This window comes from Amphibalanus amphitrite, unplaced genomic scaffold (genome assembly GCF_019059575.1).
Source record: "Amphibalanus amphitrite isolate SeventyFive unplaced genomic scaffold, NRLGWU_Aamphi_draft 000559F_arrow, whole genome shotgun sequence".
NCBI lineage: Eukaryota > Metazoa > Arthropoda > Thecostraca > Balanomorpha > Balanidae > Amphibalanus > Amphibalanus amphitrite.
In genome coordinates, this window is record NW_024882053.1 from 56,624 (window position 1) to 71,530 (window position 14,907).

A 14,907-nucleotide genomic window follows, 5' to 3' on the forward strand; every position below is an offset into this window, starting at 1 on the left:
TCGCGTTTGGCCCCTGATCGAGCTGGAGCTTCGCGAAAAAAACGAGCGTGCTGCCTGTCACAAGAGAAAGTTGACCTTCCAGGTCAGATCAATGACCAAAAGTCGGGAAAATCGGGACCTGTTAGAAAGTCGTAAAGTGTGGCTGCCGTGGGGTTTTTCGGGGTACTGATCACGAATATCGTGTTAGTTTTGACTTTTGATTACAGATGATGCCTTTGAGCATTTCGACCAGGTCAGGTCAGGCCAAGTCAGGTCAACCAGTAGGGGTCCTGCTGGGTATTCGCAGTACGTGTCAACCGCCTCTGACAGCTTCGTAACATGTTATGAAGGCGCAGAAACTACTTCGTAAATGTTCAAATGGTTGCTAAATTCGAATTCAGCTCCAAAAAAACTAGCCTAGAAACATGTAAAACTCGGATAAGTGAACCGAGGTCACCAAAGGTCAGTGACCTAACCTGACCTTCACGTGACCTTGACATCCACCTTTATGCATCAGAGCAACATCAAATCACATGTTTGAACGTTTGAAACCACGAAAAGCTTGCAAACGCGCGGCTAATGCGAGCCGACACACGCCGACTCGCGATTCCGGCCAACCATGGTCTCAGAAAATAGGTCACACGTTAAAGGGCATTCGGGTCAGGGTCATGAAATTTTCAGGGTAGGTGTAAAATTGATCAATGCGAAAATACTGAAAGTTTCGTCGCGATTGGCCGCTTTTCACGCGAGTTATTCGCGAAAGCCTAAGGGTGGCTGCACCAACCCCCCTCCCCCCCTGCGCCGGCGAGGGTTAAAATGTAATGTATAGACAAACTCGGTCATATTTAAACGAAATTACACATACTAGTAAGCCTGCATGAAATTCAACCGGCAGCATTATGCTTGTCCTGTCCTTTTGAGACGTGAGACAATCAAAATGGCAGCAGCACAATATTCCAATGTCTGGTATATTAGCTTGGCTACCATCCAAAAATGCAAGGTAAGAAGTGATCAGAAGAGTATTTACTACTCGTAGAATGATAAGCGACCTGGGCCTCGTTTCATAAAGCGAGTCCGTAACTTACGCCGTTTTTTTTTTTTTTTGCTTGTATTGCAAGCGCATGTGAAGCGATAAATTTATTTCCCCTTCTCCTTTCTGTTTTTGCTTTCAGGATAAATAAATTCAACGATTCAAACTATCGTCATCGCTTCACATGCACTCGCAATACAAGACCAAAAACCGGTGTAAGTCACGGACTCGCTTTATGAAACGAGGCCCTGGATACGGAGCCGACTCAAAGTTACCGGAGCAGGGGTCACGCAAACGTTACGTTTTCTGTCGCAACTGACACACGAATGCGATCGGAGGAAAGCTGATCACACAATCAAGAAAATGGGCCGCTAAATGCACTGGCTGGCTGATTATCAAAGTAATGATGATAAGCACTGTGGAGCTTATTCAGCAAAATAATATGCTGCATGTAAGCAGGCGGTAATATCGTTATTATGGCTATACGTGGAGTTGCAGCAAACAAACGCAAACTTGGTCGCGTGTTCATATAAGCTGAGAAAGAACAACACAAAAACGATGAGATGGAGTAGATGTCCAATATTTTTACAATCAGAGCCATTCGAGAAAAAAAAAACATTTTAAGTAATCATGACCTGTAGATGATATCAGGCCAACCGAGCCAAAAAGTAAACGAAATACATGTTATGGCAATCGTTGAACTGAGCACATCTGCAAGTTTGAATCAAATTGATGCAAAACTCTGGGATTCATAAAAAGTGTAAGTTCATCGTTGATTTGACGATGCATCGGTTTTCGTGACCCGGCGACCTGAGCTCAATTCACGAGGACTCAAAAATCTCAAGACGTAAGTCATATGGATGTTTCAAAGACGGTGGTCTGAGGCTTAATGGCGCTATACGTGCTACTGTGCGTACGCTATCTGCAAAGAATTTTGCTATTCCGATGCCGCTAAATTATTTCTATTTTGCCTGACAATCTAACGGCTTTTGTGGTCCAGTCACCTGGCCTGAAACAACTGGGACTCAAATTTTTCAGGACAGGACTCCAACAGTATTCCAGGAGGATTCCAAATTTGGCAGTGCTACGCGCCGCCGTTTTTACGCTATCTACGAAAAACCCGACGGGGGTTGCATCAACTCCCCCCCCCCTAATCGGGCGAGGGCTATGATAAAAGTTCTGAAATAGACACGGGGAGTTTCTCTGTGCTATCTTTATTTGAGCTTTTCCAAAAGTCTTTGCTACTTCTAAATCCATCACGTGCAACATTTAGCGTCATTCAGTATACTGACCTGGCAGGACCACGACGGTGGGTCTGTGCGCCGACATCAGGTGTCTGGTGTACTGCAGGGCCATCTGGCAGTCCCCGGTACTGGAAGACGCAGCATCCGTGGACAGCACCGTGAACAGCAGAAGCGTCAGCACGTCCTGCAGCTTCACCGAGGACATGGAGCTCCGACACGGAGTCGGAGGTTCTGTTCGGCGCGGGAGTGGCTGGTGAGAGGGGACAGCCATTGTTCGCTCAGAATAACAGCCTCCTGTTCTTCCCGGGTTTACTAGGGGAGCTGCTGTAAGATCCACGTAATAACCAGAGTGCTTACATAAAATTAATTTTTTCGAGAATCCTTTCCTTTTTAAGTGTCGACCGTCGCTCGTATTGCAACGTTTCTTTTTTTTTTCCTGTCTTTGTTGAGTGACAGAAGAATTCCGTTGATATTTCTGGTTGATCCACGTTCCTTCGGCCTTTCACCAAACCACAGCCCTTTCTTCTTTCTACCTGTGGTGTGAAATAATCTCTCCTAGCTATCCTACCGGTTTGCGTCCCCGCGTTTCTTCCCACTGCAAGTCTCTCCTCTCCTCTTCCTCCCTGGCTGGTCTCTTTTACCCCCTGTCTTCTGCCGACAGATCACCTATTCCCTCTCCTTCCGCGCTATTTGGCCTCTTCATCTGTCTCTCCTACTAGCCGATCTGCTCTCCGCTTCTTGCTCTTTCAACTTGTTCCCGTTTCTTTTCTCTTCTTCTGGTAAGTGATTTGTTCTTACTCCTTTTTGCTATCGTTGCAGTCGTTACTCTTCTCCATTGCTCTTCTTTTCTAGTTCCTCTTTTTCTTTTCTCTCTTCTTCCTTTCCTCTCTCTTCTCTTTGCCTCCCTTCTCTCTTTTCTAACTTTATGCCTTCCTCTCGCGTTTCGTATCGGTCGCCGGGCTACCGCTCCCTCGCCATATGACCGCGAGTGACACGACCTGTTGCCTCGAGCGTCGGCGCCGAACTGAGCGCCAGTCGATAGCTCGTCATAGTTCGTCGCCTTTCCTGTGACAATGTCCTCATAAAGTGTTATTTGTTTAGTTTGTTTTGCATAGGCATGAAAGTGGAGTTTCGGTTTGAATAGTCTTGTTTTATCGTGATATTCATACGCAACTTCATATTTATTTATTCGTTTTCGTATCCACATCCACTGACGAAGGCATCCTTTGGCCGGTACTTCTGGTACTTCAGGATTTTGTCATCGTTACACCATTAAATCAAAGCATGGCTGTTTTTTTACGTCTGTTGCTATTGTTTTTTATCATAAAAAGCAGCACTCCATGTAGACTAGCTCTATTGGGAGCTAAACGTAAGGAGGATTATGTATTTATAGGCACCTACTCTCCCCCATTGTGCCGAGGGAAATGCAGAAAGGCCAAAGCGGCTGAGTGTTAACGAAGGCAGACAGATTGAGCTTGGCGCGCTTCAGTTGGTTTGGGATTAATCCGAAATTACTGTGTGTAGAGTCTGGCTGGACTAACTACATTTTAGTTCATTCCATTAGCATAAGATTTGGAAAGAATGAATTATGTCTTCTAGCTGTAAAATCAACATAAGTCTTCCAGTATGCATTATATAATGCTTCCGACACTCGGATGCTTTCCAAATAATTTGATAAGAGATTCGAATCGTTTTTGTCTCTTCGATACTTACAGATAATCGGTGGTGTCGTTTTATCTCCCTTCGCCCCACCTTGGCAGAGTTGGCTGAAACTACCTGATGCGGGTGACGGATAACGTAACACGAGGGGTAGGTAGGTACCGATGTCACAATGTACGCATCCCTATATAGGTACATACATAGACAAACGCTGCTCTGTTTTCAAGGCCCTAAATTTTATCTTCGAGGAACATTGCAGTCTGTAACGTTTTTTAGCTGAGTTTTTTATTATCCAGTTTTTTTCCATGGTCACTATGCAGGTGAAGGCTCAATTCGGACACCCTACCTGATACCCTCCCCATTCACCCTCCCAGTTGTGGTATTCAATGCAGTGTGCCCAATCGATTTGTGACGTCAGCTGTGTCAACTGTGACGTCACCAACGCTCATTTGCGCTATTTTGTTGTGTAAACGAGGTCAATTCATACATCCTTTGAAGGTATTTAACAAGTTTTACCTATGGGCGTTGATGACAGTATGCCACTGCAAATGAGAACGAATGAGAGTTTACACGACTCACGAGCAAATCGGAGGACCCGTTGGCGGCTCAGGAAGGAGCTTAGAGAGTTATTGAAGAATGTTGTATGCCTCTCTCTCTCTCTCTCTCTCTCTCTCTCTCTCTCTCTCTCTCTCTCTCTCTCTCTCTCTCTCTCTCTCTCTCTCTCTCTCTCTCTCTCTCTCTCTCTCTCTCTCTCTCTCTCTCTCTCTCTCTCTCTCTCTCTCTCTCTCTCTCTCTCTCTCTCTCTCTCTCTCTCTCTCTCTCTCTCTCTCGCTCACTTTCTCTCTGTCTCTCTGTCTCTGTCTCTGTCTCTCTCTCTCTCTCTCTCTCTCTCTCTCTCTCTCTCTCTCTCTCTCTCTCTCTCTCTCTCTCTCTCTCTCTCTCTCTCTCTCTCTCTCTCTCACTCTCTCTCTCTCTCTCTCTCTCTCTTCTCTCTCTCTGTCTCTGTCTCTGTCTCTGTCTCTGTCTCTCTCTCTCTCTCTCTCTCTCTCTCTCTCTCTCTCTCTCTCTGTCTCTCTCTCTCTCTCTCTCTCTCTCTCTCTCTCTCTCTCTCTCTCTCTCTCAAGTTATATTGAACCCATGCAGAATAGGCTTTTTGACCATCAACTCTTAACAATAGACGACCACATCACAGTCCCACGCTCGCTGGCTGTTCACTGTTCAGGCGCTGGCCCGTAATACACACCGCCGAGCAGAGGCCTGCGAGCGACCCGGGCAACTGACGCGACACCTACCACAGGGCAGCGACGGTGGCCACGTCGTACTTTTGGCGCTGACTATCTGGCTGAGACGCATGAGTTTTCAGACAGTGCGTTTTGGGGCTGACCTCTTTCAGTTGCATTGGGGAGGGCATTTTCAGTCATCGGTCATGCTCAAACTCATTCGTGTAAGACTGAAGGGTGTTGGGTTAAAACCCAGCTCCACTTAACGGATGTAGGTAGGCTTTAACCCCCACCCGTATTGGTGTTTTGCCAGCCGCGAACGTATGGGGGAGGGGAGGGGGCGGATGGAGAGGTTTTGGATGAAGTGTAACGCTACAACTATTTCCACATCATTACTAACCTGCATTTATAACATAATCGCTCATGTGGAGACCTCCAGTCGAGTACCCTATGTATACCGAGGTCGGTTCACACCGTCAGTGTCGGGTCCTCAGGTCAGTGGTCGACTGGACCAGTGCTGTGGTCACTGGTCAGGTCACTGGGCTGGTGGTCCGGTGACGAGGCGACTGCGGGTCGGCGGTGGGCCGGTCTGATTCGCTCGGCTGACACCAGACTCTCACAGTTTCGCCGCCGGATAGGTCAACAGACACACCGTGTGAAATAGACGGGTGGTGACTGGCAGCGAGGTGACAGATCACAGGTCACACTGGGTCACGGGCACGGTCGGGGGAGGGGAGCGAGGGTGACAGATCACAGGTCACAATGGGTCACGGGCACAGCCGTTTTGCCCCAGGGAGGACAGGGAGGTGACAGGTCACCGTCGGTCATAGGCGCGGTGGTTATTCAGTGGGGAGATTTGGTGAAATGTCCCCATAAAAGGCATTTCCGTACAGGTTTCTGATGACCCAATTGCCAACTAGCTTTGCTTAGAGATAAATTCCCTGATTGACTCTACTGGTCATGCGATAGTAACATGTCAAGACGATACCTAACTTTACTTCTGACAGTGACTTGTTTATTTAACGGCATCTGTGTTAACCCGCGCCCCACGGGGGGGGGGCTATTTATAGCCCCCCTCCCGTTTTTCTGCAATAACTTCCAAACCGCTTGACGGATCGACGCCAAACTTACAGTACCTTCGGCTGCATCAATTTGACACCTTGTGTCAAAATTTGAACTTCGTAGCTACCATAGGTCGGCCGGAAATGACGTCAGAGTGACGTCATGTTCGGCCGATTTCGACCCAAAACATTGAACCACAGCAATCGCTCCCAAGAGCTCAGTTTTTAAGCTAGATCCAATTTCTTTGCATGAAAGGACTCAGAATTGACCGCGCTATCAAACTGCTATCTCGAATTTTCAAAAATTTGAAAATTTCGAAAATGTGATATAATAATATTCAAAATTTGTATTTTTATATTTTTTTCAAAAAGTTTTTGACTTTTCGTAAAAACCAGAATATATGTGACAGAACGCATGATCATGACTAACTCTAGCAAGTTTTAGCTAAATATCTTCAAAAATGGCAAAGTTATACGCATTATTGCAAAAAATTCACAATTATTAATTTTTCAAATCAATTTTTCAGTACGTATTTGACATCGTACACCAATATAAATGGCACCATCGTGTTCCTGAGCTCAAACTGCATCCAATAGATACCTTTTTTGTTGAAAAAAAAATTGAACTTCAAAATTTGACCTTTTTTGACCTGAAAGTGACGTGACCCAAGCTAAATTCGACTCAAAATGACCTCGAATGACACAGACGACATCAAATTCGAAATCTATGGCCTAAATGGACCATAAAACATGTGTCACGTGACCGACGCATGATAAAATATTTTCGTGACCTGTGATGACCTGACCTTGACCTGAAAATCAAAGTAAAAGTTTGGTACCCTCAGGGTATCTAGAGCATCTGTTTAAGAGTGTGTGTACCAAAAATGAGCCTGATCTTACTTGTAAGACGGCGGCCAGAGCCCAAAATGTGAACAAGCCAAAATGCTAATAATTTTTACTTTGACCTGACCTGTGACGTCATCGGTGACCTCGAGGTCAATGAAATTAGGTTTCGCTCGACAGTTTTTCCGGGGCTATCAGACGCCGTTTGAATTTTGACGATCGGCCCAGTAGTTTCGGAGTTAGGAGGGGGGGCTATGAATAGCCCCCCCCCCCAGTAGGGCGTGTTATACACAGACCCCAGTGGGGCGCGGGTTAACCAATGCGTTACTTATTTAAATCGTGAAGTTTTTTTCCTAGAAAAAAATGTATAGATTTTCTGGTGTCTCACGGCACATCTGCAATCTGCATGAACATCTTCTTTCAAATAAGTATTATGTCCTAAAAGGACGTTTTTCTATGCGAATTGAACTCTCCTCCAAATAGGTATGCGCAGTAAACAATAGATTGAGTGGATACTATATCGATAGGTATCCATGAAAACATAGCTCAACTGATACCAAAAAGAAGAAAATTGGCAACATTGAGCCGGCAGCTCATTCCTGGGTAAAACATGCATATTTTGAATAAATACAGTTATGTTTATGCATATCCTGATTGTAAGTTCTATTCTAGATAAGTATGAATTGAACCATATGGTGAGGTCACCAATATGTAAATATCCCGCGCCGGGCCGGTGCTCCGACTCCGAGATTCCGCGCCGGGCGAGGGGGGTGTCTGAAACCCCCACCCCCTTCTAACTCGGTTCCTGGGTCACGTAGCGACACGCAGTAAGTGGCAATCAAAAGAACGTCCAAAATAAGGACGAAAACAATGGTCATTTTTGGGTCCGGTCAAAGGTCAGGTCACCAGAGGTCACCAAGGTAAAATGTTGACTATTTCAACATTTTGGAAACTGCCGACGGCTATCTCGGGAACCGATAGAGCTACAGCGCCGCGGAAAAGCGCATTCGATAGACCTTTTACAGACCTTTCTGAGTAATGTTCTCAGATTTGACCTCAGGTCAACGGTGTAGCCTCCAGAGGGCAAAAACTCCAAAAATAGCCGTTTTTACGAAAAGTGCTTTTTCGGCAATAACTTTTGACTCAAAAGAGCCATGACATAACTTTTGCCAGCATCGTGTTTCTCTCGTCGAGACGCGTCGAATGAACTATAATTTGACCTTGAAAGGTCAACTTGAAAATTTGACCTCAGGTCAAGGCCATGACCTGACCCGAAAAGGTCATGTTGCATATCAGTCGATCCGCAACGTCGAGCCGAACACATCTTAGGCGTTTTCAGCACTCTAGCACGCCTCTATCAGTAGTTATTAGCGAAAAACTGTTAGATTCTGTTCGTGACCTGAGATGACCTCGGGGACATAAAGAGGGGTCACAGTTGCCATTTTCCGGTTCAGTGTGTCAATTTTACCTACATCTCGATGTTTGAGACTTGAGAGTGTCTAGAATAGCGTTCGTGCAAAACAGACGTTTTTCAATTTTCTCCCATTGACTTATAATGGAGAGGCCGCAAAATTGACCTGAACTTAGGTCACCGATATCAAAATTCCGAGATATACGTTTTATAGATGATGTTGCTCTAATCAATCGCTGAAAGTTTCAAGGCAATCGATCAGTCGGTGTAGCTATGGCGAGCATTCTTATTTTTTCTGAGGTGAGATCACTTGGCGTGACCTGGTGACCTGACCTAAGGCGACCTGGGTCTGAAATTTTCACAACATGTGCGGAAAAGATGCACGAACAGGTGTGCCAAAAACGGCGGCGCTCCACGCCGCCGTTTTGAGATATCTGCGAAAAACCGGCCTGGCGCGGGATATATTTATAAATATGTGAACAAATCCTTCTAAAATTCTGCGCAAATCCACTTTGACATCAGGCTATCTGTTTTTTTTTTTTAGTACTCGGCTTTTCCGGACAATTTCGTGACTGTATTTTTGTTACTTCGTCAGCGGCATACAAGTAACATAAACATTTTCGAAACCACATTTTCAAATCACATTTTCGAAATTATCATCATCGTTATCGCATAAAGTTGTATCACATAAAGTTCGAAATAAAGTTATCATCGAAATCACATTTTCAAGCAAGCCTAATCACTGAAGAGTTGCAGCACACCACCTTCCCTTCTCGTTATCTTTGAGCCTATAACAATAAATGCCGCCGGCGGCGGGGCTGGCAGCTGAGGGCTGCTTCGGGCGGCGGGCGGTGTACCGCTGTGGGCGGGGGCGGGGGCGGCCGACTGCGGCCGGGGGCGGGGGCGGGGGCGGACCAAGAGGCAGAGAGGCGGGTCCGCCGTGTCGCCCGCCGTCAGACCACCTCCACTTGTCGTGTGACGTGCACGGCTCCTGGTCGACGGACTCTACCTGTGGAGCCATGACCAGGTGGGTCACCGGGTGCGGGGGGCAGTGTGGGGCTGTGGTGTGCGAAGGGCAGCGTGGGGCTGTGGGGTGCTGAGGGCTGCGAACACAGCAGAGCATCAGCCGCACGTGATGACTATAAAGGGTGGTTGAGTTGAATCCCAGCCACCACTGGTGGAGGGTCAGCCATCCACAATATACAATATACATGGATGCAGGATGTGGTATAGCTAGGTCGTTCAATAAGTATGGTAAAATGTACCATAGCTCATTTATATGAGGAATTCAAGCAAAATCAAATATACCATCTGAATCTTTGAAAAATTTTCTACACAACCTTTGAAACTGTTTTTATGAGTTTGGCTCACTGTCCGAACACGGTCGGCATGAAAATATTGATGCAGCAGAGTTCCGTTCTTGAAATCCCCGGTCAGGCGAGCCAAAATTCACCTCAAAACGAGTGAGAGCTGACCCTGATGAAGCTATTGCCATTAGCAATGCTTGCTGGCGAACAGTTGCTACGACGATTTTAACAAGAACACAGCAGTGTAAGAGACAAAGTTCTAGACTCTAGAGCAAGTAGACTTGTGTCCGCAGGCCTCTCGGGATTTGTCACAATCTGTAAAGTCGGGGAGCTGATTATGGAGAGGGAGACCCAAAGCATTTGCGTGACTGCTTTCATTTGCAGAGTGAAGTGTTGTGTCGAAACAGTTCTAGGCATCATCAGATATGCTTGATATGCATAAAGTCTTCACGAGATAAATACAGAAAGAGCTCACTGAACAACAGAAAGACGCTGAACGAGGCATCAATGTGGGATCGCCTTTGCTTGCTTTAGCTGTACAGGAAAGCTCAAGTACAGCCGTGATCTGACGCCGTCCCACTTCGACCTGTTTGGACCTGCTGTGTCCTTTGAAATCTTAACTGATCAGGCAATCAAGAACATAATCAAGACATGGCTTTGGAATAGCAATAAGGAGTTTTCCGAGTAGGATTTCAACCCCGGGTGGAGTGCTGGGATAAACGCGTGCGCCTGAACGGTGGTTGGATGTAGGTTCGAGTTCCGAAGGCTGGGGAGGCTAGCCGAAGAGACCTGCTAATAAATGCTTATAGCCACTTTGTAGACGAAATTTCAATGAACATATGTGGCTAGTTTTGTGTCATTGCACCAAAGGTTGACTGAAATACGAGTGATTTTACCTTACTTATTGAACGACCTAGTTCTAAAAACATCCGTTCCGTCGATCCTCAGGATAGTCAAATCCTTCTCCTCCATGTCTCCACTCTCCGTTCCGGGCTGGACGAGCAACTTTATTCTTTGGTATTAGCTCCCTATAGAAGCCGGCCCACAACCTTTCAGGGGTAACTTTCAGGGGGCTGGGCGGCATGTCCTTGTGATGGCCGATGGGCTCAGCCACGACGGATCACCAGAGTGCCCGCTTAGACCAATGTCACCCCGTAAATCCTATTATTCTTTAGGCTGTGAAATGGTCTTGTTAGACCGAAAGAGCCTGACCGAACAAAACAAACAAAATGCTCGAAAAATATAGGGCAATGGCTCAAGTGCTTTACATCATGCTGGATGCCTCAGCAAAGTCGAACACTGTCGGTTTCGAGAAATAAAAAGTTCAAAAGTTCAAAAACATCCTAGGGTATACAGTCGCGATGGAGCATAATGAGTCAGAGTGTGGTGCTACTCTGAGAGGGCAGCTCCGTTCATTTTGCTATCAACTAGGCGTGATTTAAGATCACAAACATGAAACAACGGTTAAAGGGACTATCCCACCTTCTTAAATGTTGTTAAAACCAGTTAAATTGTGCCCGACTTTATAGATTGGATGACCAGGAACACGGTTCTGGCATTTATTTTTCATTAAACATCTTAGGCTTCCCATATTCCAAACACAAACTTTCAAATATGTGACGTCACAGCCCAAAATTGCCTCCTTCCCCAGGCCACATTACTGTCATAAAGCTGATTCTTTTTACTCTGTAGGCACCACAACAAAGTTCAGACCAAGTTTTAAGCGATTTTTCAACGAACAAACCCATTTAAATCAGAATGACTAAACGAGGTGACGTCACACTAACGGTCGCTCCATGTTGAAGATAGGGCCTTGTACAAGGCCCATTTTCAAATGAAGGGAACGAATTTCTTCAACACCAAGAGGCCGCGGGGGTTGCAACCTAGATAGATAGTGGTTTCTGAACCTCGCCGCAAACTTGGCTATCTCAACTCAAACCCCATGTTAAAGGTGGGATAGTCCCTTTAATCAAAGATGCCTTATCTTGTTAACCGCGACCTGTTGAGGGAGGGGGGCGAAAGTCCCTCTGTGAATTTTTCACAGATACCTAACTAAAAACAAAACACCGCGACTGTTAGTTTTCCATTTCCATCACCTCTGCGGTCATTAATGCCATGCACCTCCTGATGAAATTGGGTGCTAGGTCATCTCAGTTCATGAGTTATAGAGGTCAAAATCAGGTCATGTTCATCCATTTTTGGTCGAAAAAGTTTAAAAGCAGACAGCGGATGCCAAGAGGTCTGCCGCATAAGATATAATTTCAGTCATGAATGCGATGTCCAGAGGCAAACATATGCTATATGCTGGAGCGTATTTTCATATGTTTTCCTCACGAGTCACATGAAAGAGGGTGAAAATGTAAGGATAATAGTCGCTGATATTCGACGACTCTCCATTCCAGTCAGACTCAGCCTTGATAAAACATTATACGTCAAATAATAGTTTGGTTTGGTCCATGAACTCCAGAGCTAGGAATAAAAATGATAAAAACACGGGTGCGAGGTACTGATAATTTTGTTGCTAGCTTTACACGATTTAGCTATGTAAAACCATGGTAAAGCCAGAGAGCCCATCCAGATTCCAGACCGCCCTCCATATTGCAGTACAGGGACACTCAGGAACTTCATTGAGCTCTTTGTAAGCAGAAACTTGTGCTGAAAGTACTACCTATAGGTAGTACTTTACTACCTATAGGTATAGGTAGGTATTTACTACTACCTATAGGTAAGAAAAGGTATACCTTTTCTTTACAAGCAAAACAGGTTCCAAAAAAATCTAGCTTGAATAGATAACCACAAAAAAATTGTTGATATATTGCACCAGGTCGGCTGTTTTTTTTTTCTTCTTTATCTCTGCTCTTAACCCGCTCACCGACGGGGGTCTGCGCCAACTTCGTACCGACGGGGGGGCGGATGACCGCCCCCCCCCCCTGAGATCTCGAGAACGAAGCAAGATAGCGACAAGCGGTAAACGGCATCGGATACGCACGGTCAAGGTCTACAATTTTTATAGAGGTCATTTCCATATACATATATATATATATATATATATATATATATATATATATATATATATATATATATATATATATATATATATATATATATATATATATATATATATATATATATATATATATATATATATATATATTATATATTATATATATATATATATATATATATATATATATATATATATATATATATATATATATATATATATATATATATATATATATATATATATATGTTGACCTCGAAAGGTCAAGGTCAAAGGTTGACCTCAGGTCACGTGACCTCGAGGTCATCATGTATATCATTCGATGCGTCTTGACGAGCTGAACACAATGAGACCATCCGCGCGGCTGTATCTTGTTCCTGTACGGAGTTATTGGCAAAAAGCCTTTGGTGACCTTTGATGACGTCACATGACCTTACAGCTGCCCAACAGCAAAACAGACCTCAAGGTAGTGAAAGTTGATCGTACATGAAGTCACGTATAGTATGGGAAGTTGGGGCAATGCCGGAGTTGGGGCAAAGCCGAAATTCGAGATATTTCGAAAACCGTAAGACATGGATGCCACCTGTCAGTGATGCTCTGAAGCTTAAGTGACTACAATTATCGCATGTTTGTTACGAGTCGTCATTCGGAATACTTCGGCTGTGAGGGCGCCAAGAGCGTTTTCAAGGTACGCGTTCCTTGTACTACATGCGCCTTTGAAGCTGCATTTCTTACTCATTATGCTACCGTTTGTCTGGCCAATTCGGTCAAGTAATCTTCAGCATGTCTTTGCATAAGTGTGCTGCCTATTTGAAATTTATGCGGCACGTTGAAAAGTTATGGGCCTGCAAATGAAAGTATGGCTGGCTGGGGTAATGCCGAAAACGTGCAATTACGCACGTTAAAGCACGCTACGTGGACTTTACTGATGTAGAATAGCAACGCGAATTTTTAGTCACACAAATTACACTTTCAACCGACACAACGGCCTGTTACCTATAAGGAATTATTTACCTGGCATTTTCTTATTATATCACACAATTATAACTTCCAGTGTGCATGAAGCGTCCTCAAGCTCTTAAAACGCGTGTCAGCTTTGATAAATTCTGGATAAAGTTTGAGATAAAGTGGCAAAACATCAATGTCGGCATTCCCCGTAGATCATTTCTCCCATTTTCGGCTTTCCCCGCAGTCCGGGGCAACGCCGAAAAAGTCACTTCTTTGATATTTTTAGTTTGTGCGCTTAACGGTATGCGAATTCATCAAATACGCCTGGTATGTTTGAAAGGCAAAAGACTGGCCTCTCGAATGACGCCAACAAGAATAGCTTATGTTGTCTACCTTGCGTGCTACGGGCGTCAGAAAAAAAGTATTCGGCGTTCCCCCAACTTCCCCTATATGGGGCCATTCCGACCCGTTTTAGTGGTAAAAACAGGGAGTTGATTTTCCCCCATTAACTTATAATGGGGAGGTCGCTAAATTGACCTGACCTTAGGTCACCGATATCAAAATTCCGAGATCAACACAAATTGTAGCAACTAATGAACTAATAACATCCTGCGACTTTCAAAGGCCTCCGTCATCTACTGTAGCTCTGGCACGGTGACAAAGTTGCAAAGAAGTAACTTGAGGTTGGGTCATTCAAAGTGACCTGGTGACCTGACCTTAAAAGTTAGGAGGTTCAAACTTGCACACCATGTGTAAAATTGATGAGGAAATAGTCGTACCAAATTTCGCGGCGCAACGCGCCGCGGTTTTCCCGCTATTCGCGAAAAACCTCAGGGGGCGGATATCCGCCCCCCCCGTCGGTGCGCGTGTTAACCCTATTCCTGGCGGGCTCCGCCGGGACAAGAAACTGGCGGGGGGGGGGGCCGATTCGGCCCCCCCTGAGATCTCGAGAACGAAGCAAGATAGCGACAAGCGGTAAACGGCATCGGATACGCATGGACAAGGTCTACAATTTTTACAAAGGTCATTTTCAGGTCAGGTCAAAGATGACGTCACAGGGGTCGAAAAAGTCAAAATGGCAGCGCTAGATATGGAGAGAGTTTTTCTCGAATAACTTTCGAATTAGTCACGATAGGAACAAACTAAGGGCATCATCGTGATCCTCTCGTCAATCCGCATCGAATGATATATATGTTGACCT

General features: G+C 45.2%; 1 protein-coding gene across 1 annotated transcript in view; it reads left to right on the plus strand.

The window, feature by feature from the left end:
* The first annotated feature begins 9,405 nt into the window (after nt 1–9,405).
* Nucleotides 9,406–14,907, plus strand: part of LOC122393866 (peroxidase-like) — a 31,758-nt gene continuing 26,256 nt past the window's right edge. The window contains exon 1 of the mRNA XM_043390290.1: nt 9,406–9,474. Within this exon, the coding sequence (XP_043246225.1) occupies nt 9,467–9,474 (8 nt within the window). The 5' untranslated portion in view covers nt 9,406–9,466. The remainder of the gene's footprint in view (nt 9,475–14,907) is intronic.